This window comes from Piliocolobus tephrosceles, chromosome 14, assembly GCF_002776525.5.
Source record: "Piliocolobus tephrosceles isolate RC106 chromosome 14, ASM277652v3, whole genome shotgun sequence".
NCBI classification, from domain to species: Eukaryota; Metazoa; Chordata; class Mammalia; order Primates; family Cercopithecidae; genus Piliocolobus; species Piliocolobus tephrosceles.
The window spans coordinates 60,343,386-60,367,536 of NC_045447.1; the positions used below are offsets into that span (position 1 = coordinate 60,343,386).

The 24,151-nt window shown below is 40.8% G+C and overlaps 1 protein-coding gene and 1 pseudogene across 4 annotated transcripts in view; one reads left to right on the forward strand and one right to left on the reverse strand.

The window, feature by feature from the left end:
- Window positions 1-24,151, forward strand: part of SLC24A2 (solute carrier family 24 member 2) — a 276,630-nt gene that overhangs the window by 158,988 nt on the left and 93,491 nt on the right. For all 4 annotated transcript variants that reach the window (XM_023190029.3, XM_031934081.1, XM_031934080.1 and 1 more), the window contains exons 3-4: window positions 4,589-4,627; window positions 7,232-7,340. In XM_023190029.3, coding sequence (XP_023045797.1) covers window positions 4,589-4,627; window positions 7,232-7,340 — 148 coding nt within the window. The remainder of the gene's footprint in view (window positions 1-4,588; window positions 4,628-7,231; window positions 7,341-24,151) is intronic.
- Window positions 248-690, reverse strand: LOC111524741 (annotated as a pseudogene).

Below are 24,151 nucleotides of genomic sequence, written 5' to 3' on the forward strand. Positions count from 1 at the left end.
ACATATTCCTGTGGAAAAACTTGTCAGGAGCTCTTGCCAGGGCAACGGGATGAAAAACAGAGCATGTCCTAATTAGCTACTGTAGGTTCAGTTAACATCTTTGGGAAGGACCCGTAAAATCTGGCCATTATTTTCTTAAACATCTGCAAGCTGCAGAATTCCTTAGTCCTTAGCTATAGTTTCTGCTAGGTATCTTAAAGCTGGGACAGTTCCACTGTGACTGTTCTCCTCAGCTATTAGGTGGGTGCTAGTCATCAAAGTCTGGAATGTCATCATAGGAGTAACCACAGTAGCCTTTGGATGCGTAGTAAGTGATGTGCAGGTAGTTAAATCCGGGTAGGAACACCAGAATGCCAAGGATCAGGACTGGAACGGCCGGTCTGCCCCCCCTTTGCTGATGTGGCCTGACAGCAGGAGGGGAGACTATAATAATGAGAAAGGCGCCAATCAAAAACAGCACAATGGCAAGTGCAATGGACTTATAAGGGATCTTAGGAGTTTTATTAAACTGAAGGTCAATGTAGCCGTCGTCTGTGCTGGAGAGCCTTGAATATTTCACTTTACTACTGGGGATTCCAGTGGCCAGGTTGGTATGGGACAGCATCATAACATGTTGACACAGCAGAGCGGCGCGCCAGGCCGCCCGCACACCCAGAGCTCACCCACGGTTGACAGTGCCCAAGGTCGCATGGCATGGCCCACTTAAGTGCCCAGTTTATTCTTGTAAACAATCCTCGAAGAACTGCTGTGGATGTGCTATGGATTGGCTTAACATATTTTTTTCTATAGCTATAGGAAATTCATTTCAATGTATTCATTAAATTTGTTTATAGGAATTTGTTAAGCCAATCCATAGCATGCTGACCACCAGGAATTGGGCTTTCATATTAATACAGCCCAAATGAGTGGTATTTTGGTGTGTTTAAAATTAAGGGGGTTAAAAAGCAAAATGTATCATAAGAATGCCAAGATTAATCCTTAAAGTCACATTAGTCTTCTTTTGAAGAAGTTGTCTTCTGTAACATCCCATGGGTTAGAATAAACTTGCCACATATTTAATGGCCCTGAAAATAAATTCACAACACTAGGCCAACCCAAAACCCACTGGCTATACATATGAAAATCATTTCTTTGTCACCTTCACTAGTTACTTCCCGTGTAATTAAACCGCTTTAAAACTGAATTTGTAACATAATCAGCTGCATATTGCCAGGACTGTGAGGCTGCTTCAAGATGCAATTAGAGCAAGGCTAAGTCAGGTGAACCTCGAATTATCAGTAGATGTGGGTGAGCCCCTAGAAATGGGCAATTACCATCATATATCACGCTTCTTATCTCTTTTGCAACAGAGCTACATAAAAGGAAAGTAGAGGGGTGTTTTAATGGCCTCTGCTGTCATTTGTGTGTATACCTAAATTTACAAGTTATACCCTGATGTATATTCATGTCTGCAGATTACACTTGAAAGAAAACAAATGATGTTAACTGCAGACATTAAACAGTGGGACATTTTGTAGAGAATTTCAGGCCTGTCTCTGCGCTCAGTTTTTTCTCTATAGAATCTATGTACTAGGCATTTTCCTTCCACCTTTTATGTTTTATGATCTTCCTTGCTGTGAGAGAAAAAGTCAATAGAGTAGATATTTTTTTCTTCTTTTCAGACCAAAAGACAGGTTTGGATTTTTTTTCCTTCCTTAAATAATGTATTTAGATATACTTTTTAAAATTCAAACCCTTAGCTGGTGATGTTTCTGCCCTTATAAAGCCCACCTTTTTCTCTCCCCACTTTCATCCTGTTCCTTCATGTTCTGTGTTATCACCGTGGTATCAATTCCAGCTCATAATTATTGGTCTCCCATTTGGCCACAAGGTGTAAATTTGCTAACTGACCAGGCATGCTCTGATGGTCAATCTCAATGTATGTCTAAAGGCTGAGCTTGCTGCCCTGGAAGATTTCCCTGGGGGATTGCTCTGTAGACCGTGAGGCCATTTGTTGAGCTGTCGGATGTGGAAGGAAAGAAAAGGAGAGGACCTGCCACAGAGAAGCAGGATCATACAGTGCCTTTCAGAGGAAAGTGGGGAATCAAAGGCCAGTTTCCTGTCCACTCCAGTTCCACAAGCAGACTCTTGGGAACTAGGGCATCAGGACATTTCCCTATTAGCGTTTTTAGAGAAGTCACCGAGAGAGGGCCCCCTACCCGAGGGTTAAGGCAAATTTAGTGGTGCCCACAGGCTGTGCTCAGAAATTACCACCAACGCAGAGCCCTTCTGTTTATGTCTGAGACTTGCAAGTTCTTCATAAAAATGCTTGGAACCAGAAGAGGAATAAAAACACATTGGTACTGACTCCAGAATCCAAAAAGGTGTCTACAAAAATCAGAATTATTAAACATCTAATTGAACGTCCACAAAATATTTAACATCAACCTCACTAAGTATTAAATTTCACCGTAAAAATTCATTACATGTGAAAACAAATTGTAGATTTGATTTTTTCACTTTGCAAGATTTTGAGCATGCTAATCCTAACTTAAATGAGTGACACATAGCAAATAATTTGAAATTCAAAATTATAAGAATCCCTTCTCTTTTTTTACACAAAACTGTATATTTTAGGTGAATTGTATATTTTAGATGGGATGTGGGGACATCTTAATATCTTTACATGACACATGTGGAAGACCCTAAAACAGAAAGCCTAGAGCACATGAAAGTTTTAAAACAGCTCTGCATCTGGCTACTCTCCTCCAAGTATGTGATTATTCCTGAAGACAGACATCTGCTCAGACCCTAATGGGGAGGACCAGAATGCCAGATGGGGGAAGGGTTCCAGTTTGTTCTTGCTGTCTGCAACTGTAGTTGAGGTGAAGTGACGAAGGTGGTGTCTAAGCATGAGGAACTATTCACCAGGCACCTTATCTCGCTGGAAAGATCCCAGGGTGGTGGCTGGTTCTGGTGAAGAAGGAGAGTTCCTATTGAGTTGAGGAAGTAAAAGCTGTCCAGGTGGGTCATGTGGTTAGAATTACACTGCCCCCTTGTCTGAGTTGCGTTCACTCCCAGCAGATTACCAGGCCTTTATGTGCCCTTGTGTTCTAATCCACATTTCTCAACTGGACAGAGACTTCTATTTAGAATAGAAAACTTGAGGTGAGGGAGCAGAAGAAAAGATGGGTTATCTGATTTCCATGTGGGATGATCCTAGTCTTTAATTCAGTGGCCTAACTTCTGTGAACTTTATTTTATTCACAATACCTGGAGCAATGAATGCTGACTCCCCCCAAAACATGTAAAAGATGGTATTTTTTGCAAATCAAAACCACAGTGAGATACCATCTCACACCAGTTAGAATGGCAATCATTAAAAAGTCAGGAAACAATAGGTGCTGGAGAGGATGTGGAGAAATAGGAACACTTTTACACTGTTGGTGGGATTGTAAACTAGTTCAACCATTATGGAAAACAGTGTGGCAATTCCTCAAGGATCTAGAACTAGATGTACCATATGACCCAGCCATCCCACTACTGGGTATATACCCAAAGGATTATAAATTATGCTACTACAAAGACACATGCACACGTATGTTTATTGTGGCACTATTCACAATAGCAAAGACTTGGAATCAACCCAGATGTCCATCAGTGACAGACTGGATTAAGCAAATGTGGCACATATACACCATGGAATACTATGCAGCTGTAAAAAAGGATGAGTTTGTGTCCTTTGTAGAGACATGGATGCAGCTGGAAACCATCATTCTTAGCAAACTATCACAAGAACAGAAAACCAAACACCGCATGTTCTCACTCATAGGTGGGAACTGAACAATGAGATCACTTGGACTGGGGAAGGGGAACATCACACACCGGGGCCTATCATGGGGAGCGGGGAGGGGGGAGGGATTGCATTGGGAGTTATACCTGATATAAATGACGAATTGATGGGTGCTGACTAGTTGATGGGTGCAGCACACCAACATGGCTCAAGTATACATATGTAACAAACCTGCACGCTATGCACATGTACCCTAGAACGTAAAGTATAATAAAAAAAAAATAAAAAATAAAAAAGATGGTATTTCTTTGCAATCCCATCCACCAGTAACAACCACTAATAACAGTTTGGTATCATTCTTGCAGACTTTTTTTATTTACATGCACTAAAGTATTATTAATTTATTTTCCTTTATGAAATGAAACAATAAATATTTATAAATGTTTAATTTTTACAGTTATCAATAGATATTTTCCATGTCAGTACCTGTGAATTACCTCATTCATTTTAATGATCACATAGTATTCCACTGCATGGCTGGGCCACAGTTGACTTAACTGCTTTGTATAGCTGGACATTCGGATTGGCCATTAAACTTTGACCTTTCAGGAGAATGAATCATGTACCTAAATAAACCATTATATTTTGGCTAGAAATATACATCCTCAGTCCCCTGTTTTGGCTTAACTCATCCCAGGAGCAGAAAGAATGAAATCTTCCCCTATACTGATGCTTGTTATTAAATGTAAATGCCATATGTGGTTCTTCATTTATTTATTTCTTTGTCTTTTGTCTTTGCCTTTTTCTCTTATGCAGCCATCTGCAGCCAGGGACAAGGATGAATCGACTCTACCGGTAGGAAGCAGTAGCTTTGTCTGTACCTGCTTGTGTGCCTGTGGAGAATGTGAGGCGGGGTTGGGAGTAAGGGGTTTGTGTGCTCAACACATTACTCTCTCCCTTGGAATACTTAAATAGTGTAACCCCTGGTGTGTATTTCTACTCTGTGCTACAATTAGTGATGACTGAATTCTGGCATTCATGAACACATGTCTTCTGCGACTAGGTTTCAAAATTTGAATTTTCTCTTCCATTTGGTATGAACTTTTGCAGGAGTTGGAAGAGTGAGGTATTTCCAAATTGCATTCCAAGGGATGTTGAACTAATATTTGGGGGTAGTGTGGGATCTAATGCTCAATATTTGTTTTCTTTGTGTATCTGCATGCACATACTCTGATTGGAAATTTCTTTTGGTCTCATCAAAAGAAATGCCGCATGAGACCTATATATTTAATATATACATAATACACAAAGGAATGCTTTCATTACTTCTCTAGATGTAATCTTTTTCAAATGAAGATCTCCACACCAGAGTTCTTCCAGTTTCCCAGAATAAGAACCATAATGGTTATGACAAATTATTATTGATAAACCATTTCTGAGTTCCTATTTAATTAACACATCACATTTCAGATTTTGCAGCATAGTAAAGAAACAACCTTCAAAATTCTTGTTCAGCCATCAAACAGTGATTACATTTCCATTTTATTCAGATCTCCTAAGCTTGCTCCTAAAATATTTTGAAACTTAATCATCTGAATCCTCTATAACTAATAACAAAATGCATTTTAAAATGTTTAAGACTTTCAAGGCTAAAACAGTAATAAAGATACATATGACCCTGTCCTTCCTCCTGTAATGCTCAGGGCAAAGATGTAACATTGATTGACAGCCCATAGAATGCACCTGATCCAGTACCAGAACACGAGTACAGACTCAATCTCTTCTATTAAGGAGCCATAATCTGGTTCACCATTGAGACACCAGTAATCCCCACTGAATTCTTTTCCAACCCTATTGAATTGGCAATATGATTTCCAACAGAATGTCATAATAAATCACACTAAGAGAGCCAGATTTCTTCAGGTGTCTCATAGTGAGATTTTACTCATACTTTCTACGGGTTTCATGTTTGTCTCCAACTGTGTAGACCATGATTGTTAACAAGTGTTTTACAAAATAAGATCCTACGGATAATAGTTTGGAAACACTGCCCAAGTTAATCAAGTTAAACAGATTTCTGTAGTGTTAGACTTAGTGGTCTAATGTGTAGTTTGAAACCCTAAGGTGAGTTGGCTAGGATATAGCACTTTTCAATATATATCAAATATGTATTTGATCATGGAGTCTCTCATAGGACATTTTTGGGGAAGCCCCCTTGTGGGTCTGGAGTATGATGGAATATTTTGGAAAACCCTATTATGCAGAAGTTTGAAAGACATAGTGGAGAACAGTATTTTATTTTTACCTACCCCAGAAAATTTACATGTCAAACTTTTACACTGAAAGTTCAATAAGAAATTAACTCCCTTACATTACAATACCTTTCAACTCCTTAAATCTGCCTGTCTATAAAGCTTGGCTGCCTCGGAGAGTCTTCCCTTGTGATGATCAGCACAAAATCAACCATGGGGAGACAGCAGTTCCTATTCAGGTTAAAAACCGATCAAAATACAGAGGGTTTGGGAGTTTTTAGGTTGTTTGCTTTTGAAGATAGAAGAAAAAGCGTATGTCGGTAACCTTATCTCTAGATAGTCATTCTTCCTTCTCACCTACCAGTTTCATTTACATTTATTTGGCTAAAGGATCACAACTAGTAGTTTGTTCAAAAGGAGTCCCCCTCAAAGTCAGGAGAGTTCTCATGGTTTCATGATAAGAGCTTCTGCTTCTTGAATCTCACTTAACATAGGCCATGCTGCTTTCTGGATTAGAGCTGTAGTCCCAGGGTAGAGATGAGGTAGCCCAGGAGATGTGCAAGACGAGCCTTTGGGAAGCAAGGAGAAAACATTAGCACCTTCATCATTTACTATGTTATTCTTCTTAACTTCTATTTTTGAAAGTGTTTTTTATGTTCATATTTTAGTATATGTGTCTATGTAGATATGGGCATAGATGCCTATTTATATATATTTAAACATTTTACTGATAGGATGCACACTTCAAAAATATTAGAGACCACCCACTGGATTAGAGAACAGTCTTTGAGAAAAGCAGACCTGGGATCCGTTCCTCCAGCCTCCACTTCTTGTTGGTGTGACTTGGACACCTCATTTCACTTCTCTGAGATGAAATGTCCTCGTCTATCTAACAAGAAGAATAATAACATCTAGTTCATAGGGTTCATTTTGCAAACGAGATAAATGAAGGGATGTGAAGCATATAACACATTGTCTGGCATTTACAAAGCTCTTTTTAAAAAGGGAAGCAACGCATTCACTTAGTAGGAAAGAATGTGAGAGACATTCCCTCAGGGGCTTTGAAATGTACTTTGAAAATCGTTGGCTCAATAGTGTGTGATCATGCGACAGAAATGAGTGGCCACCACACTAAGTGAGGATCTTGTCTATAATGCACTTGCCTTTCATTTCTGAGACTAACCACCTCTTTGGTTTCTCTGCTCAGGCTAAGCCGCGTCTCCAGCGAGGTGGAAGCTCTGCCTCCCTCCACAACAGTCTCATGAGGAATAGCATCTTCCAGCTCATGATACACACCCTTGACCCACTCGCCGAAGGTAAACATCAAGCTTTGGTTTGGGAACTTGTTTGGGGGAAAAAGGATGTCAAAAGGCTTCTCTGTATAAAACATGTTTGTGCTGTCTTCATGCACGCCTGCTAGCCTCCTCTTGTTTAGCATCTGCCAGAAGCAGCCCTGGCCCTTTGACGTGCTTTATTTTCAACAGCTCAGTTCACAATCAGTGGTTTTTGTACCAGGAGTAGGATGTGAGGTGTGCGTGCTCATTCTATCTTTTGATGCCTCAAGCATAAATACAGTTTGTTATGAAGCAGAGAGGACAAAAAGGTTTCCCTCCCTTCCAGCTAAAGTAACAGTTCTCTTTTGTCATCATTTCTAAGTTTCAAAACAAAAATGTGTGTGAAGATAAATTGTGCACCTTAAAAAAGAGAGAAAAAGAACTCCATGATTTAGGAGGTCCATGAGTGGTTTGGGGAATGATATTCATGGCAGAACACTGAGACTGTACTGATTCTTTGACAATTGGAGGGTGGGAGGTGAATATCTATGCATCTAAAAAGCCCTCTCTTCTAGAACTGCTTGGGAGCTGTCATTGGAGACCCAAAAAGCCTGGCTCACCTCCCAGTGTAATCACATGAACCATCACAAACAACCCATTATTGTGTACTTCCAGTGTTACTCACTCACAGTGAGGGCAAATACATTGTGTTTCTTCAATTGTGTAAATATTCCCCCAAATTATTTTCAAGTTGATAGATATCAGATGTGTCAAATAAATATTAGTTTTGCCACTGGTAAGGGGTTCAAATATAACCAAGTATGTTCCCCTTCATCCCTGGACTTTATAATTGGGCTCAATGTTACACAGGAGCTAATAGAGCCTAGGAAATAGATATGTGCCACTGAATGAAGCCAGGCGATCTGATTGTCAAGTCATGTTATATGAATCAGAGATCTTATCCAATATCAGGCTTTGCTAAATAAGTTCAAGAATATAAGCAATCAAGAAGTTCTTATGAGGTAAAGAAAAATCTGCAACCCAAGAATGGCTCCCAAGGACCTGTCTTCCTTCACTGGACACGCATCTCACTCAGAATAATAGATAAGGAACACAGGGTCGCCTCTTCTTGCAGAGCATGAGGCATTTCAATCACAAAACATCTTCCTGTTATACCACAGGAATATGAGAGTTGTATAGCTGATGTAATATTCTCCAAGGAGCCTTCCTTCACAGGTTCTGGGATATATTTACTAGAGGTAGTTGTTAGCCAGGGACATCCTAAATATCATTACTCTATCTATGCAGAAGTTCATTTGACAAGGAGATTAGACCTGGTCACCAGCCTTCTTTTCTTTCTCCTGGGATACACCCCCAGAGAAAGGAGTAAAAAGATTGCAGGCCAACTGCTTTAACTCCTTCCTCCCAACTACTAAGCAGTTGTGTGACTTTGGGCAAGTTAGGGTCTCTCTAGTATTTGGTTTCATCATCTTGTAGTAATATTAAGTTATCTTTGGCACCTTAGAGTTGACAAAGCATTTTCACACCTGTAAACTTATGCTTCACAATAATGCTTTGTAGCTAACATCATTATTCTCCTTTCACAAAATGTAGCACCACCAACATGGATCTCAAATGTATCTACTGCTCTCCCTCCTGCAGCACTTTATTCCAAACCATCTCCATCGCTTGCCTGCATTCCTGCAGTAGCTTCCTAGCTGGTCTTTCAGTTCTTCCATTGCCACTGCCTAGACATATGTTTCACTCAGCAGCCCAAGTAATTGTCTTAAAAAGTAAATCAGGTTATGTCATTTCTACTTATAACCTTCAGTGGCTTCCCAGGGCTCTTATGAAAATTGTGAAATCCTTGCACAACTAGTAGTTTGTGCAAAAGGAGCCCCCCTCAAAGTCAGGAGAGTTCTCATGGTTTCATGATAAGTGATTCTGTTTCTTTGAATCTCACTTAACACAGGCCATGCTGCTTTCTGGATTAGAGCTGTAGTCCCAGGGTAGAGATGAGGTGCTCAGGAGATGTGCAAGACAATCCTTTGGGAAGCAAGGAGAAAAATATCAGCACTTTCATCATTTACTTTGTCATTCTTCCTAGCTTCTATTTTTGAAAATGTTTTTGTTCGTATTTTAGTGTGTGTATCTATATATAATAGATAGGAATATAGATATCTATATGAATATAGATGCCTATTTATATACATTTAAAATTTTTGCTGATAGGATGCACAATTCAAACATGTTAGATGGCAGTTGGAGGTGGGACGTGAGCCAAATCATGGTACATCAGGGGTCCCCAACCCCCAGGCCATGAGCTGGTGCCAGCAGGAGAAGAGCAGACATTACCACCTGAGCTCCGCCTCCTCTCAAATCAGCATTTGCATTAGATTCTCATAGGAGGCTGAACCCTATTGTGAACTGCGCATGAGAGAGATCTAGGTTGTGTGCTCTTCATTAGAATTTAATGGCTGATGATCCGAGGTGGAAGTTTCATCCCTAAACCATCCTCCTTGACCCGGCCATGGAAAAGTTGTCTTCCCCAAAACCCAGTGTCTGGTGCGAAAAAGCTTGGGGACCACTGGTCTACATGATCTGCTTCCTGCTCCAAACTCAATTTCACTCTGTTTTAGCCACACAAACCTTTCTGTCTTCAGACAAACACCCCTTCCCTGCCCCAGATTTTTCCATAGGCTGTTCTCTCTACTATAATATTTTTCCTTTCCCCCACCCGCTTCTATTTTTCCCTGCTTTACTCCTGCCCATTTTTCAGCACTCTGTGTAAATGACACTTCCTGACCATTCAGCATAAATTGGAGTTCCCAATCCTCATCTGTCAATGAACACTTTAATTTTCCTTTATTGTTTACATTATGGTTTCTGGATTGTTTGTTTATTGTCTGTTTCTGCCAAGATACAGGAAGTTTCTTGAGACCAGGGACTCTAGTTATCCACAAAGCCTAGAAGAATACCTGGTACACACTAGCGGTGTAGGCCCAGAAAGATTAAGCAACTTGTCCAAAGTCATGATATTGACCTGATTGACCATGTGAGAGAAGATAGGAACAATTTTTTCTACTCCAACTCAATTATGATCAAGGGCCTGAGTATGTTTATTTTGGGCAAGGCAGTATTATGTGGCGATTAAAAGGACAGACTCCAGAACCAGACTCTGGGTCTAGATCCCAGTTCTGCATTTACTGGCTATGTGACCTTGAACAAGTCACCTAACCTTTCCGTATCTCAGTTTCTTCATCTGTAAAATCAGGAAAATACATAATGATGTCTGCATCATAGGGTTATTGTAAAGATTAAAAAGTGAATATACACAAAGCATTAAATACACAACCTAGCACATCTTAATTGCCATATGCAGGTTTGGAATTATTCTATTTCATTAATTTGAAAAGTAACACAATATATAATTTTTTAAAAATTCAAAATATTCCAAAGTTTAAGGTGAAAAAAAAAAGTCTTCTTCCTTCATCAACCCTCTAATTTTCTCCAGTTCCCCAATTCTCCACAGAGGAAACCACAGTTTCCAGTTTCATGAAGCTCCTTCTAGAGATGTTTAATCATATACAACTGTGTGTGTATGTGTGTGTGTGTGTGTGCACACCTGTGAATGCGGGCATGTCCTTGCCCACAGGTCTCAATCATCTAAATGTTTCTGGTTTTTGTTTGGAAGAATTCAGTTTCTGGTAGGGCTTGTTTTCGTTTTTTCTGTTTGGAGAAGAGGTTATGTTTTATTTTTGTGAGATAAGGGAAATTGAATCTAGGTTATCTCAGAGTTGGGCCATCAGTGATTTTCCAAAACACCTGGCCCTTGTGAGCTGTGCTACAATTAAACTGTGTGTTCCTGCTGTAGCAAGATGTGCCTTCTGAATCCGGGCACCTGCTTTCAAGGTGAAACCTCTCCCTGAAAGATGTGGGAGGCTCCAGTGGTGTGAATCTGAGAGATGCTGAGAGCCATAATCAGCTCTGGACTTGAGTGATTAGAAAATATGGAAAGCACTTCAATGCTTTAAAATTGCTCCATAGCAGGCGGCCAAGAAAACAGATTGCTCTGGTATTTTTCCCCCAAAATTCACAATCATTTTCCATTCCGAGAACAGCCAAAAAATTAACCCACAGCTCTCAGAAATAGTCATCTCTCTTTTAGTATGCATCTAATCACTTGAATTCACATGTCCTTGCGCCAAACTGCCACCTTTTAACAATATAGAGCATGCTAGTTACATCACCAAGTTGATGGCATAAATGCTGCAGTCCGTAGCTTCCTTGTAGCCCTAAAGAACAGTTCATTCATGTCACTGATGTTCACCTGGCTGGGTAGTGCATTGGCACTACTGGCATCTGGTGTATGTTCAAAAGGGAAGTATTCAAATTCATTTGAAAACAGCATCTAGGACAGATGGCCTATGGAAACACATTCCCCTTTGTCTCATCTGTGCCACTCAGGTGTCATTGTCTTCCAAAATCCAGTGATTGAGCCCTTACCAAAAGCCTTCATTGGTGGTTGGTTCAGTCTGAGTCTGAGTCATAAGGGTCCAGGAGTGTTTGTGTTTCATTATCTGTTGATGTGCAACAAAGCACCCCAAGACTTAGTGGCTTATAACTGCCACCATCTTATTACTCATAATTTTGTGGATTAGGAATTTGATCAGGGATCACCTGGTTGAGTATTCTGTTCCATGTGGCATCATTGGAGGTCATTTGGTGGTATTTAGCTGGTGGATGGGTAGGTTAGAAGGTCTGAAAGGACCTCACTCAAGCTTAACACCTACAAAGGAAGGCACAGTGGAAAGCTGGGCTCACCTGGGTCCCCTGATTCCCCCTGTGGTCTCAGGACCTTTCCATGTGGATAGACTTGTTTTATATGGTAGTTAAGGGTTCCAAGAGCAAACCTTCCAGGAAGACCAAGCAGAAGCTCTAAGGTTTCATATGACCTAGCCTGGGAAATCCCAGGATGTCACTTGTACTGCATTCAATCAGTCAGGCGGTCACTAAGGCCAGCCCAGACTCATGGGGGTGAAATTAGACTTCACCTCTCACTGGGAGGAATACCAAAGAACATGGTGAAACCACCTTGGATCTAATTCAGTCTGTTTCAGGGACATACACTGCTTATTGATTCCACTGTTCATTGTTCATTGGTATGCTCTGGATAGACCACACTGTGTAGGGGGGACAGAGTTGGCCTGCCTAGGTGAAGGATTAGTTCAAACATAGCTGAGCAGTGCCTCTGCAGGGACACAAAACTCTAAACAGGACATTGTTCATGAAAAGACGGAATCTGCTTAAGGCAGATGAATGGTTGGAATAAATATTTTCTTTCCTTTATAAGAAAAACTTGGGGAACTAGGATTATTGGTCTTTGAGATCACAGGATGGCTATCTGAATTGTCCTTTCTAATAAATTCAGTGTCCTATATTGATTTTAACATTTTCTCTAAACAAGCCTTTGTATTTTGCTCAGGGGTACATCTTCATGAACCTAAAACAAGGATGCTGGATGTTGCACTTTTGCAGTGAGAAGTATCTTCTCCTATCATTTGTCTCATAATGATATCACCAACCAACATTTGCAGAGTACTTACTATAGGCCAGGCACTATGCTGAGTGCTTTATATAAACCATCTCATTTAATCCTTCCATCAGCCCTACTCCATCATTCAGAGGACATTGACATGTAAAAAGGCTATGGCTGTATGCCCCACCAAGGCAAGGTGACAGAGGAAGTAAATGGCAGAGCCAGAATTTGAACCTATGTCTGTCTGACTCATAGTCTGTGTTTGTAGTTCTTCTGCTACTCTGCCTCCTTGTGTAACCCCATGTCCAACCCAGCATTCCTTGTTCTCCTGGTATAGACACCAGCTTAAATCACAAGAGCTCAGACCTATCCCTGGATCAGGGATGGATTTTTTTATTACTACTGCTGCTGCTGCTGCTGCTTACTACCACTACTACCACTTCTACTTAGGAAGACTTGAAGAACTTCATTTGCCAGAGAGAGTTTTTTAAAAGCTCTCTCTTCCTCTGGTTTGGGACAAGGAGAAGAAAATAGAATGCTGGGGATAAAGATGTTCAGGATTGACCTTTTTGGGGAAAGAGGAGCATAGAGAAAAAATGGTGAACTCTTCCCCTCTCCTCCTTCATGTCCTCCTGGTCCTGTGCCTTGGTGGTTTTAGTTCAAAGACTTGAAAACTGTAAAACGTGTGATCTTGAACTGCTCCTAAAGCTTCTGCAGCCCAGGCTGCCATCTCTAGACAGGAACGGGCAGGTTGTGTCCAGCAGGCATATAGGCATATATCTTCTCCCAAAGACTTCGGAGAGGGATTACCACAGTCTTTTCTGGTGATCAATCACAGTCACCACAAGGCATATGACTATTAGAAATTCAGGGGTGAAAATTACCACCTTGACCAAAGAGATAGCAAAGTTGTTAAAAATAGAGGGTCTAGTGTATGGTAGTATTTTTACTGAACAGAGTATAGCATTATCACTATTGGCAATAGTAGCTTCCACTTATTGAACATTTGTCTCATGTATCTCATCATCCCCACTTCATGGATAAATACCAAGGCCCAGAGCAGCTTGGTGACCTGCCCAGATGGATGTTATATCTCTACCCACATTCATCTGGTTCCAAAGCCATTCTCTCCATCTGCTGAGTAGTAGGAAACCAAACACAGAAGATCCCGTACCCGACTCAAGATGAAAATTATTTTCTATCGGTTGTTTTTGTTTGTTTTTAGAAACAGGGTCTTGGTATGTTGCTCAGGCTAGACTTGAAGTCCTGGGCTCAAGTGATCCTCCCACCTCAGCCTCCTGAGTAGGTGGGACTACAGGCACATGCCACTATACCCAGCTTATTTCCTGTCTTTGATAAAGAACTATGAGCACTGAATCAGCAGAGAGGTAGTCTAGTACCGTATTTAATAAGAGTGAGGATTGACTGAAACTGGACCCCGCGGGTTCTATTCCCAGCTCTGTCCTTCACTAGCTGTGTGACCTTGGATGATTTGTTTACCCTCTCTGTGCCTCAACCGCCTCATTTGTAGAAAGAGAGTAATAATACCACCTCATAGGGTTGTTTTAAATAGTGTATGAGCTAATATACACTGGGCATGTTGGCACACACCTGTAATCCCAGCTACTCTGGAGGCTAAGGCAGGAGGATTACTTGAGCCTAGGAGTTCAAGGGCAACCTGAGCAACATAGCAAGACCCCTGTCTCTAAATTAAAAAAAAAAAAAGAAACTAAAACAAATGAAGAGTATATGAGCTAATATATGAAAAGCACTTACAACAAGGCCTGGCAGAGAATAAGTGCCAGTTAAATGCTAAATGTTATTAAGAAATGATAGAAAAGGACCTCAGGATAGAATCTTGCTTGTTCCAGTGAATAATAGTGATAATAATAGTGTTTGGTTTTCACAGTTGAGCACTTACTAGGTACCAGGTACTACGCTTTGCAAACATTATCTCACTCAATTCTCTTAGCCCATGAGAGAGAATCTGTTATTCTCATTTTATAGATGAAGAAACTGAGACCCCACGTGGTTTCCTTACCTGCCTGAGGCCACAGTCCTAGGATAGTAGAGCCAGCTTTTTAATGCAGGTTGTCAGAGCCAGCGCTACTGCTTAATACTCTCTGTTCCTCCCACCTCTCATGAGCAGTTCCTCACAAGTGTCATGCTTCTCAGATGAGATCGATTTAGGGAAATCTACTTTCCCAGGACCACACTATGTAACTCCATAGTAGAGCCCAGTTAGAGTCAAATGTGTTCACCTTCTTCTTCCCATCCCTAGTAACCTTTGTCCAGTCTTCTCAAGTTCTCAATTTATAGGGAAGAGATGGAAGTTCCCCTTTTCCCTCTTTTTGAAGGGCTGTCTGCTGACCCATGAGTCCAATTTATTTCACAGTGGTCCTGAATCTTTCCCCAGAAAAGGCATGCCCCAAACTTGTCCACAGAGGAATCCTGGTTCCCCTAAAATGTAAGTCAAATCATGCCCCACCTCTGCTTAAAACCATCTCACCAACAGCAAAAGCCCTAGAGCTTACAGAGACCCCAGACCCCCTGCAACTTCCCCCTCTACCTCTCTCCCCCTTTTCCCTCCCGCTACCTCTCTTCCTCTCATCCTCTCTTCTCTTCTGTCACCCCTCCTTCCCTCCTCCCTGCCCTCCTTTCCCCTCCTTCCCATCCCCTCATTTCTCTACCCTTCTCTCTTTTCTTTCACATGTCATTTCCCTTGTTCTGCTTCTCTGACTGCCTAGCAGCTCCTTCCAAATTGCAAGCACACTCCTGCCTCAGGGCCCTTACACATGTTCCCCCTTTTTCTAGATATCCAGTTGGCTCCTGGTCTCCCTCCTTCAAGTCAGCCTTCACATATCACCTGATCAGAGGCCTTACGCAAGCAACCTTTTGAAAATATTAGAAGCAAAACAATGAAAGTGAATCTGAGTTCTCTCCCTCACCCTGCTCTGCATTCTCCTTAACACTTGTCCCCATGAACGTGTTTATTTGTTGTATGCTGCCTGTCTTGGCCCTTATACCTCCAACAGAGCAGGACTCAGGGCAGGCTTGGCTCTATCCCCAGTGCCTGGCACAAGTGGGCCCCAATTCATATTTGCTAAATGAATTGAATGAGTACTTGCCTTTATAATTCTTCTGCTAGGGAATATATGTCTCTAGCCATGTAGATTTTCTTAATCCATGCCCTGTCAAAGGGCTCTGTTGTTGTGACCAACAAAGTTCTACTTACTTGATGGTTCTCTTGCAGCTATGAATAGTGATCACATCTGGTTTGGCGACCATTGTATAGTACCAGCACAGCAAGGATGTTATTACGTAGGTGCTTGGTCAATATTTGCTGTATAATGGAATATCTCCCTCTCTAGTCCTGGAGTCACTGCTGCAATGGGAAATGTTTGCTGTCTGCCTCACATATTCCTGATGAGTTCTCCCGTCTCCTTATTCCTCTCTTCCATCTAAATGCTTTGTTCTTCTCTCGTTTCCTTTCATTTTCTTCTCTTTGATATACTGTGTAGTTCTTTCCTTTATTACATTCCCCAAGCCTAATTTTATATGTTCGGAGAATTACCATCACAACAAGATGCTAAGATGTTTATTGTTTTAACCATTCATTCCTTTTGAAAAATCAAACACCTGTAAAATAACATCCACTTCTTAACTTAGTGTTGAGTTTGAGAAGGAAATTAATGAAGGTTCTTATTCATTTTCTGTGGACTCTTGCACACTCTCCTACAATTATAGTAATTTCTCCTTCCTTGTGTAGATTCAAATTTTGATTTACATTTTTTCACTATAACAAGTTATATTACTAATACCAATATTTAACAAATCCGTGCACTAGACACCTTAAGAAACATAAAAGCATAAAACATAAAAGTAGGAATAATACTTACCTAATGCACCTGTAATTGAACTAAAGCAAGCCGTGGACTGGTACCAGTTCATACCCCATCAGGAACTGTGCCACACAGCAGGAGGTGAGCAGTCAGTGGGTGAGCATGACCACCTGAGCTCCGCCTCCTGTCAGATCATAGGAGGCATTCAGTTCTCATAGGAGCACGAACTCTATGGTGAACTGTGCATATGAGGGATCTAGGTTGTGGCTCCTTATGAGACTCTAATGCCTGATGATCTGAAGTAGAACAGTTTCATCCCAAAACCATCCCCACCACTCACCCCACACCCACCCGTGGAAAAATTGTCTTCCACAAAAACCAGTCCCTGGTGCCAAAAATGTTGGGGACTGCTGAACTAAAGGATTATTTAAACATGAAAGCAATGAAGACCCCACTCACAAATGCAACCAAACCATAAAATACCAAGGATTAACCCAAAAGAAACATTTAAGAACTTTATGGCAAAAATCATCACAATCATCATTTCTGAAGAACATAAAAGATCTAAATAAATGCTAATATATTATAAAGATGTCAGTTCTCTCCAAATTAAATTCTATGTGCAACTCAATCCCAGTCCTAGTGTCCACTACTTTTGACAAAGAAGTACAGAAAAGATGTGCTCACCAGAGATCAAGAGGTATCATCAAGCAGCAGCTTTTAGATGTTCTGGCTGAAGTATTTAGGAGGAAGGTGAAGAAGCTGGATCAGAGGCCGCTGGGGTCTCCTCTGAGGTGGCTCTGGAGGGGCACACTGCCATAGGGTGTAAGCACCACTGCCCTGGCCAGATTCACTAACTGCTCTTGGTGAGGCACTAAGCGGGGCAGGAAAGGGGCTTGCTAGAGCATTTGAATCACCCAATTGAAGGGATGTGGCCGACATTCCTGAAGCAGCGAGAGCACACATTCATGTAAGTGGCCTCCTGGCGTAGCAAGCGCCCTGGTGCGTGTACAGCAGGCACGGCGCTGGACAGAGTGAGCACTGGCTGCAGGCAAGCAAGGTTTGCCAGACCCTCAGGAAATCCAGATCATTGTGTGAACCCTGAGGAGGGGCCTTTAGGGAAGTGTTCCTGGAGAAAGTGAGTTTTGAAAGCAGGTTCTTGAGGGAGGTGAGGAGCCTGGATGAGCAGAGGAACCGACTGGCTTATGGAAACCCCAAACTATGTATTGTTGTCCCAACCAAAACGTGGTTCCTTTGAAATGAGCAGGCATATGCTCCTTGCCCACTGAACTAACGCTCTAGCAGTCTCTCCTGTTGAGGGGTGCTAGGGAAGTGCGAGTGTCTATGCATGTGTGTGTGTGTGTGTGTGAGAGAGAGAGAGATTTCAGTGCAGGAAACTAGGGGCCTCAGAGATGGTGGAGAAGGAAAACAAGAAAGTGGAACTTGTAGTACCCACTCTGTGCCTCACAACCAAAAGTCATCTCATGTAATTCTCTCAGCAGTGGCTATGGGAAGTCATATACATATTTTACCTCTGGGAGAACCACAGATTCAAGGGGTGGCATGACTTGCTCGTAGTCACCGAGCTCCTAAGTCTGACTTCTGAACCTGGACACTTCACTCACACAGGACTCTTATCTATGGCCACACATGCTCACACATCTCTCTGTTCTGTAAAGGCTTTCCAAGTTTTTAACACAGACACTTAATGTTAACTTGAAGCTGACACTAAGATTAAACTGTCACTTGCTTGCTGGGTTTGCTTTTTGTCTCACCAAATACCAGAGCTTATTTCTCTTTAGCTTCTATTTAAAAAAAAAAAAAAAAAGCTTCAGAATGAGCTTTTATAAATTTTTGTTTGGTCCCAAAAGAAAGTCATTTCATGACCCTTTATCTAAAAGTGGAGAAGGTAACTCAAAGGCAGTTTTGTAACCTTTCTATCTTAAAATTTAGATCAGCTTATATTACCAAGATGTTTGCACGCAGCCTCCTCTTGGTAAATGAATAGGCAAATGAGTGAAAATCTTCACTTGCGAAAAATAAAATCCAATCTACTGGCTGTGGTTTACTAAGATGACAGTAGTATCAATCCCTAGATAGAGGAGGACAGGCCATTAATGCCTCTCATAGAGCAAACACAGGACAAGTTAAAAAGCTCCTCTCTTTAGGGAATAGTAAAGCGTTATTCTCATATTTGAATGTGAAAAATGGTTGAAACTGAATCTCTCTTTGTGTTGTACACATTATAAATTAATATTACTTGAGCCATAAGGGAATGTGAATGGTCTTACTGAAATAAGTGCTTTTGAGTATGAGAAAAGTTCCCTCTCTCTTTCTTTCTCCAATGAAAATGTTGACTTTGAAGTAAAGGCCACAGGGTATGTGGCCAAAAACTTGATTTATTTTTATTTTTTATTTATTTATTTATTTATTTATTTATTTATTTATTTATTTATTTATTTATTTTTGAGACAGAGTCTCACTCTATCACCTAGACTGGAATGCAGTGGCGTGATCTTGGCTCACTGCCACCTCCACCTCCCGGGTTCAAGCGATTCTCCTGCCTCAGCCTCTTGAGGAGCTGTGATTACAGGCATGCACCACCATGTCTGGCTAAGTTTTGTATTTTTAGTAGAGACGGGTTTCGCCATGTTGGCCAGGCTGGTCTCGAACTCCTGACCTCTGGTGATCCACCTGCCTTGGCCTCCCAGTGTGCTGGAATTACAGCCGTGAGCCACTGCACCCTGCCCAAAAAAAATTGATTTTGATGGCATTTGAGCACAAGCATATCATGAAGAAGGAAAAAGACAATGAAGTATCCATAAAATCAGAGCTTCATCTTTGTCCTCTGGAACTTATGCTCAAAAGGGAACTCCTTCAGAAAGGAAGACTCAAGAGTTCCCAGAGATAAAAAGCAGCTGTCACAGATGCGATTACATGAGGGACCAAAGGATGGGGGCAGTCACTGAAGGTGAAGAAGCACTTTCATTTACCAAAGACTTCCCATACAAAATGTATATTGTTATATAAACATCATCTGTGATATGAGGGCATCCAGAGGTGTTTTCTCCCAAATGGAAGGCGTTTACACTAAAGACACCTCTGAGTGTTTAATAAGTAGCAGGACCCTCACTTCACGGGATGAGGTTGAATGACTTGCATTCAGTGATGAGATGGCTTTCTCTGACACTAGGGAACACATTTTCTAGTTGGCTCTTCCATCTGGGATTTGCACTGGCCACAACACTCATGTGTACATGCTGATCATATTGTAAATTCAATCCTCAACTGGCTGTCAGGATCCATTTCTCTCCTGACCTCACATTATCAGATCCACCAAATCTTGCCTCTTTACCTGAGGAATCATCTCACCCACAACAAACTGTCCTTCACAGGTTGTCCTTGAGCTCAAATGAGGCTATGTTATACACATGTGTACATACACATTTGTAAAGAGTCAAGCAGCATTGTTGCTTATATAGTTTACAGGTCTATATTAGACTTGTTTAGTGTGTGTGTGAGTGTGCGTATGTGTGTGTGCGTGTTCATATATTCATTCATTCATTCTCGAAACATATTGCCATTGCAAGCTGACATGAGTGGTAACCCCACTGGGGATGTTCTCCTTTACAGACCCCCACTACAGACAAGACTCTGGGTGAACATTTTGCCAGTGCTTGCCCCAGACTAGTTGACTCCCTGAACACCAGTTTAAATGCTGTTGTTGAACCTGACCTTTAGATATGCAGTTGCAGTAACCTGCAGTGGCTACTTCTCTTTGACCTCCCAGATAGCAGCACTTAAGCCCAAAAAACCAATCGTGAATGTAGTTTTGTTTTTTACTCTAAGGCTCTGAGGCCATAACAACCAGTATTGGCAGGAATGAAATTCCATAGTAAATCAATCTCATTTTAGGAAATTATTTATGATTAAAATTCTCCTCTGCTATTTCTGGAAAAAAACTTTTATCCAGTTATTGATTTTTCTTTTTCATGCAGCACATTTCCATAGGTGATGCAGTAGGTCATGCAAGGTTTCCTATCTGGAACAGGTTATGACTATTTTCTTGAGCTGAGAGCTAAACCCCATCTTGTCAATGCTAGTGAGAATTAGACCATAAAGAGCTGATTCTAGGAGCCCAAAGGTGACATCACATAATGTGCCCATTTAGAAAAACCCTCTACCCTGCTTGGGGTGTGCATGGTGACCTCTTCCCATCAGATTCTTGGGAGGAATAGCAGAGTTAGTCATTGAGCAGACACAGTGAGGAGCCAGCCACCTTGGTTTAAACCCCAGTTCTGCCTCTGACTAGCTGTGTGCCCTTGGGCAAGTTATTTAACTTCTCTGTAACTCAGTTTCCTCCTTTGTAAAAATAGGAAAGATATTGGTATCTGTCGCGGGCTGTTTAGTGTATTCAATGGAATGCTATTTGTAGGGCACATAGAACAGTGCTTGCCACATCATTAGTTCTCTGTAGGCATTTGCCAAATAAGTTGCTATCAGTTGTTCATTTTTTCTTGCAGCCATCAACACTTTAGACAGCTTTCAGTGGTTCAATCATAAGACCTTTAATTATCTTTTCTATATTTTCTTTCCTCAAAAAGAAGCCTATTTATCATGTGCCATATCTTCAGGTCCTGGTATTCCTATCTATAAGATATTGTGGGAACCGATTTTCTATTCATCACCTTCTCATTAAGCAAAAGTTATCCCAAAGCTGTATAATTATAGCGTCTGTATTTACAGAGTTCTCCTATCCTTTGTACAATGAGAAGGAAATCATATGGCATGACACTTAACTCATTTCCTTCCAAAAGGCCAGATTTCATTTGGGTTCATAGCTACTGAGCAGACTTGAAAAAAATTCTACCTGGGGTCCATAGGTGTTCAGCAGACTAAAAAAATTATCTTTCCAATATATTGATAAAAATCTACAAAAGCATTTACTCTATTAATTTTTCAATTCTGGTGAAACATTCTTAGGCCATCCTTTGGGAGTCACTTGGGGGTCAGAAGATAATGGCATGCCCTAGCTCCTCCTGCGTAACCAAATCTCTGGTTTACTGGCAGGCATTTGCTATTTAATCTAAGGTGCATAACTATATGGGAAAGGTATCTTAATCTTCCACCCTTTCTTTGCATCCTGGATTTTAAACTGACTTATGTAATCCCACTTATACAGTCTAGTATTTAATAGGAGTAATGGTACATGGATTTATACTTACAACAGATGGAATTTAAAGGGTTCTATGAACATTCTACTTTAAATTTATTCCTGTAAATTATTCATAATTTGGGGTGATTGTTTCTATTGTGGTAAAGAACCAAATATTCAGGAAAATAATATGCCAGACAATACTGTAATGTAGGATATATCATTGTAAGGATCATTTTTACCTTGAATTACTGTCACATCAGTGGCATTAATTTTATGTCTTCCAGTCCTTTTCCCCTTAATTTCATTGTGTTCTCAAATTCTCTTGCCCTCTCATATTTCTCTTATCTCTTGCCTTTTTCCCTTCTTGGATGGCTGGAGTTTATTTTTTTTTTTTCATTTTACTGGTTTTCCTCTCCTCCCCTTGGATATTTTTCTAATATTGTTGGATGCTTTCATGCACCAGAGGGTAGAAACTTGGCTGTACTGACCCAATAGCTGGATATAAATTAGCACTGATTCTCTCTGCCTAGCAAAAACTGCTGAATCCAGCCAGGCCACAAGATGGGATCCAGGAGTATATCCAAGTTGTTCTTTAGCCAGAATGCAGCATCTATTCTGTGCACCAGTATTTTCCGTCTCCATTTTTTAAAGACAGTGCTGCCATTTTGTCTTCTGTGTGCTGAGGACTCTCCTGATGGCTCTTTTGTATGATGTAAGTCCTCCTACTTTACTGAAGCAATGAAGGGAATTGCAAGAGTCAAGACCACACCTATGGGGCTTCCTCCCCATAGAGACACTATAAGCCAGAATAATTGAAGCTGTGGAATTAGAACACTAAAATGGGAAGAATCATAAGTGTCAGTACCAAAGGCAACAAGAGTGAGCAAGATTAACAGAGCACTTTAAATATATATTTAATTCAACTTAGCAGCATTTGTTGAACACATACGGAGTGCCCATTTACTCTGCTGGGTGCTGAAACTAACAAAATGAGTACAATGACTCTTTGCCCTAAAGGGCAGAAAACAAGTAGGTTAAGGTACATTTGATGAGATGAGCACAACAACAAAAGTGTATAGTTGGAACAGACACACAGGAGGAAAGTGATTTAACATTAGGGATGGGGGCATTTAGGAATGCTGCATGGAGGAGGGAACCTCAACAGCGTTCTGAAAGATTCAGTAAATTAGGAGACATAGTAAAATTCCAACACAAAATCACAGTATGTGCAGGATTGAGAGGTGTTGTATTTTCACTTCGTGTTTAAAATGATTACCTTAATAACGATGAGAAAGATAGGTGAAAGGTGCTGGGGGTAGACAGGTGGTAAGAAGGATGAGGGAAGAAGAGTGCAAATAAGACCAAGGCAGTAGTCTAGGCAAAGCCTCAGACTAAGGCCAGGGCAGTGGAAATGGAGCAGAAAAGGTGGAATTGAGTACATTTGGGGTGGAATTAAACTTTGTGACTGGTTGGATTGTGAGTGTGGCTTACAGAAGCATCAACATCACCTTAGTGCCCCCCTCTCTCCCCTCGCCCTGTGGACCTTAGTCACATGTAATATAACCAAGCTCCTGTTTCTATGAAAGAAACCAATGGGCCTATCTGTACATAGCACCTCATAAATCCTTTTTTAAAAAAAGTAGAGGAAGAAAATGGAATATTTTGCCACTTCTAAGGCTGGGTAATAAATGTGTTTGTAACCCCCAGCCCAGAATTGATAGGATTTGATGAGAAAGTACCTTTTGCTTGATTTTGTAAATATAATCTTTCAATTTATAGACATGCAAAAATGTACCCAAGATGATAGATGTCATTAATGAAAATGTTAGTTTCCTAACCCTCCTATCCATCTGCCCCCCCAAAAATTAAGAACATGTTTTAGAAATACTCTATTAGAAGAGCTCAAACAGATTATCTGAAATTAGTAAATGAATTACAGCTGTTGCATGGGTGGTTTCAGATATTCCATGTTCCTTGCTATTCAAATCATATTTTTTCACTATCTTTAACAATATTATTTTTCCTTTCAAACTACAGCTGATAAAGGGACCAGAGAAAATGTTGAATATTCAGCTTGAACTCTGAATTGATGCGTGTGGAGGCAATAATAGTGACAATAGTGACAACTAATATTTATTGAATATTTACCATGTGCCTGCCAAACACTGGGCTAAGCATTGTATACAGATTAACTTATTTATCTTCCACATCAATCCTATAAGATAAGAACTTTTATTATAACCATGTTACAAATAAGGACATTGAAGTTTAGAGTAGCTAAAAGATTTACCCTAGACCACATGGGTAACTGATG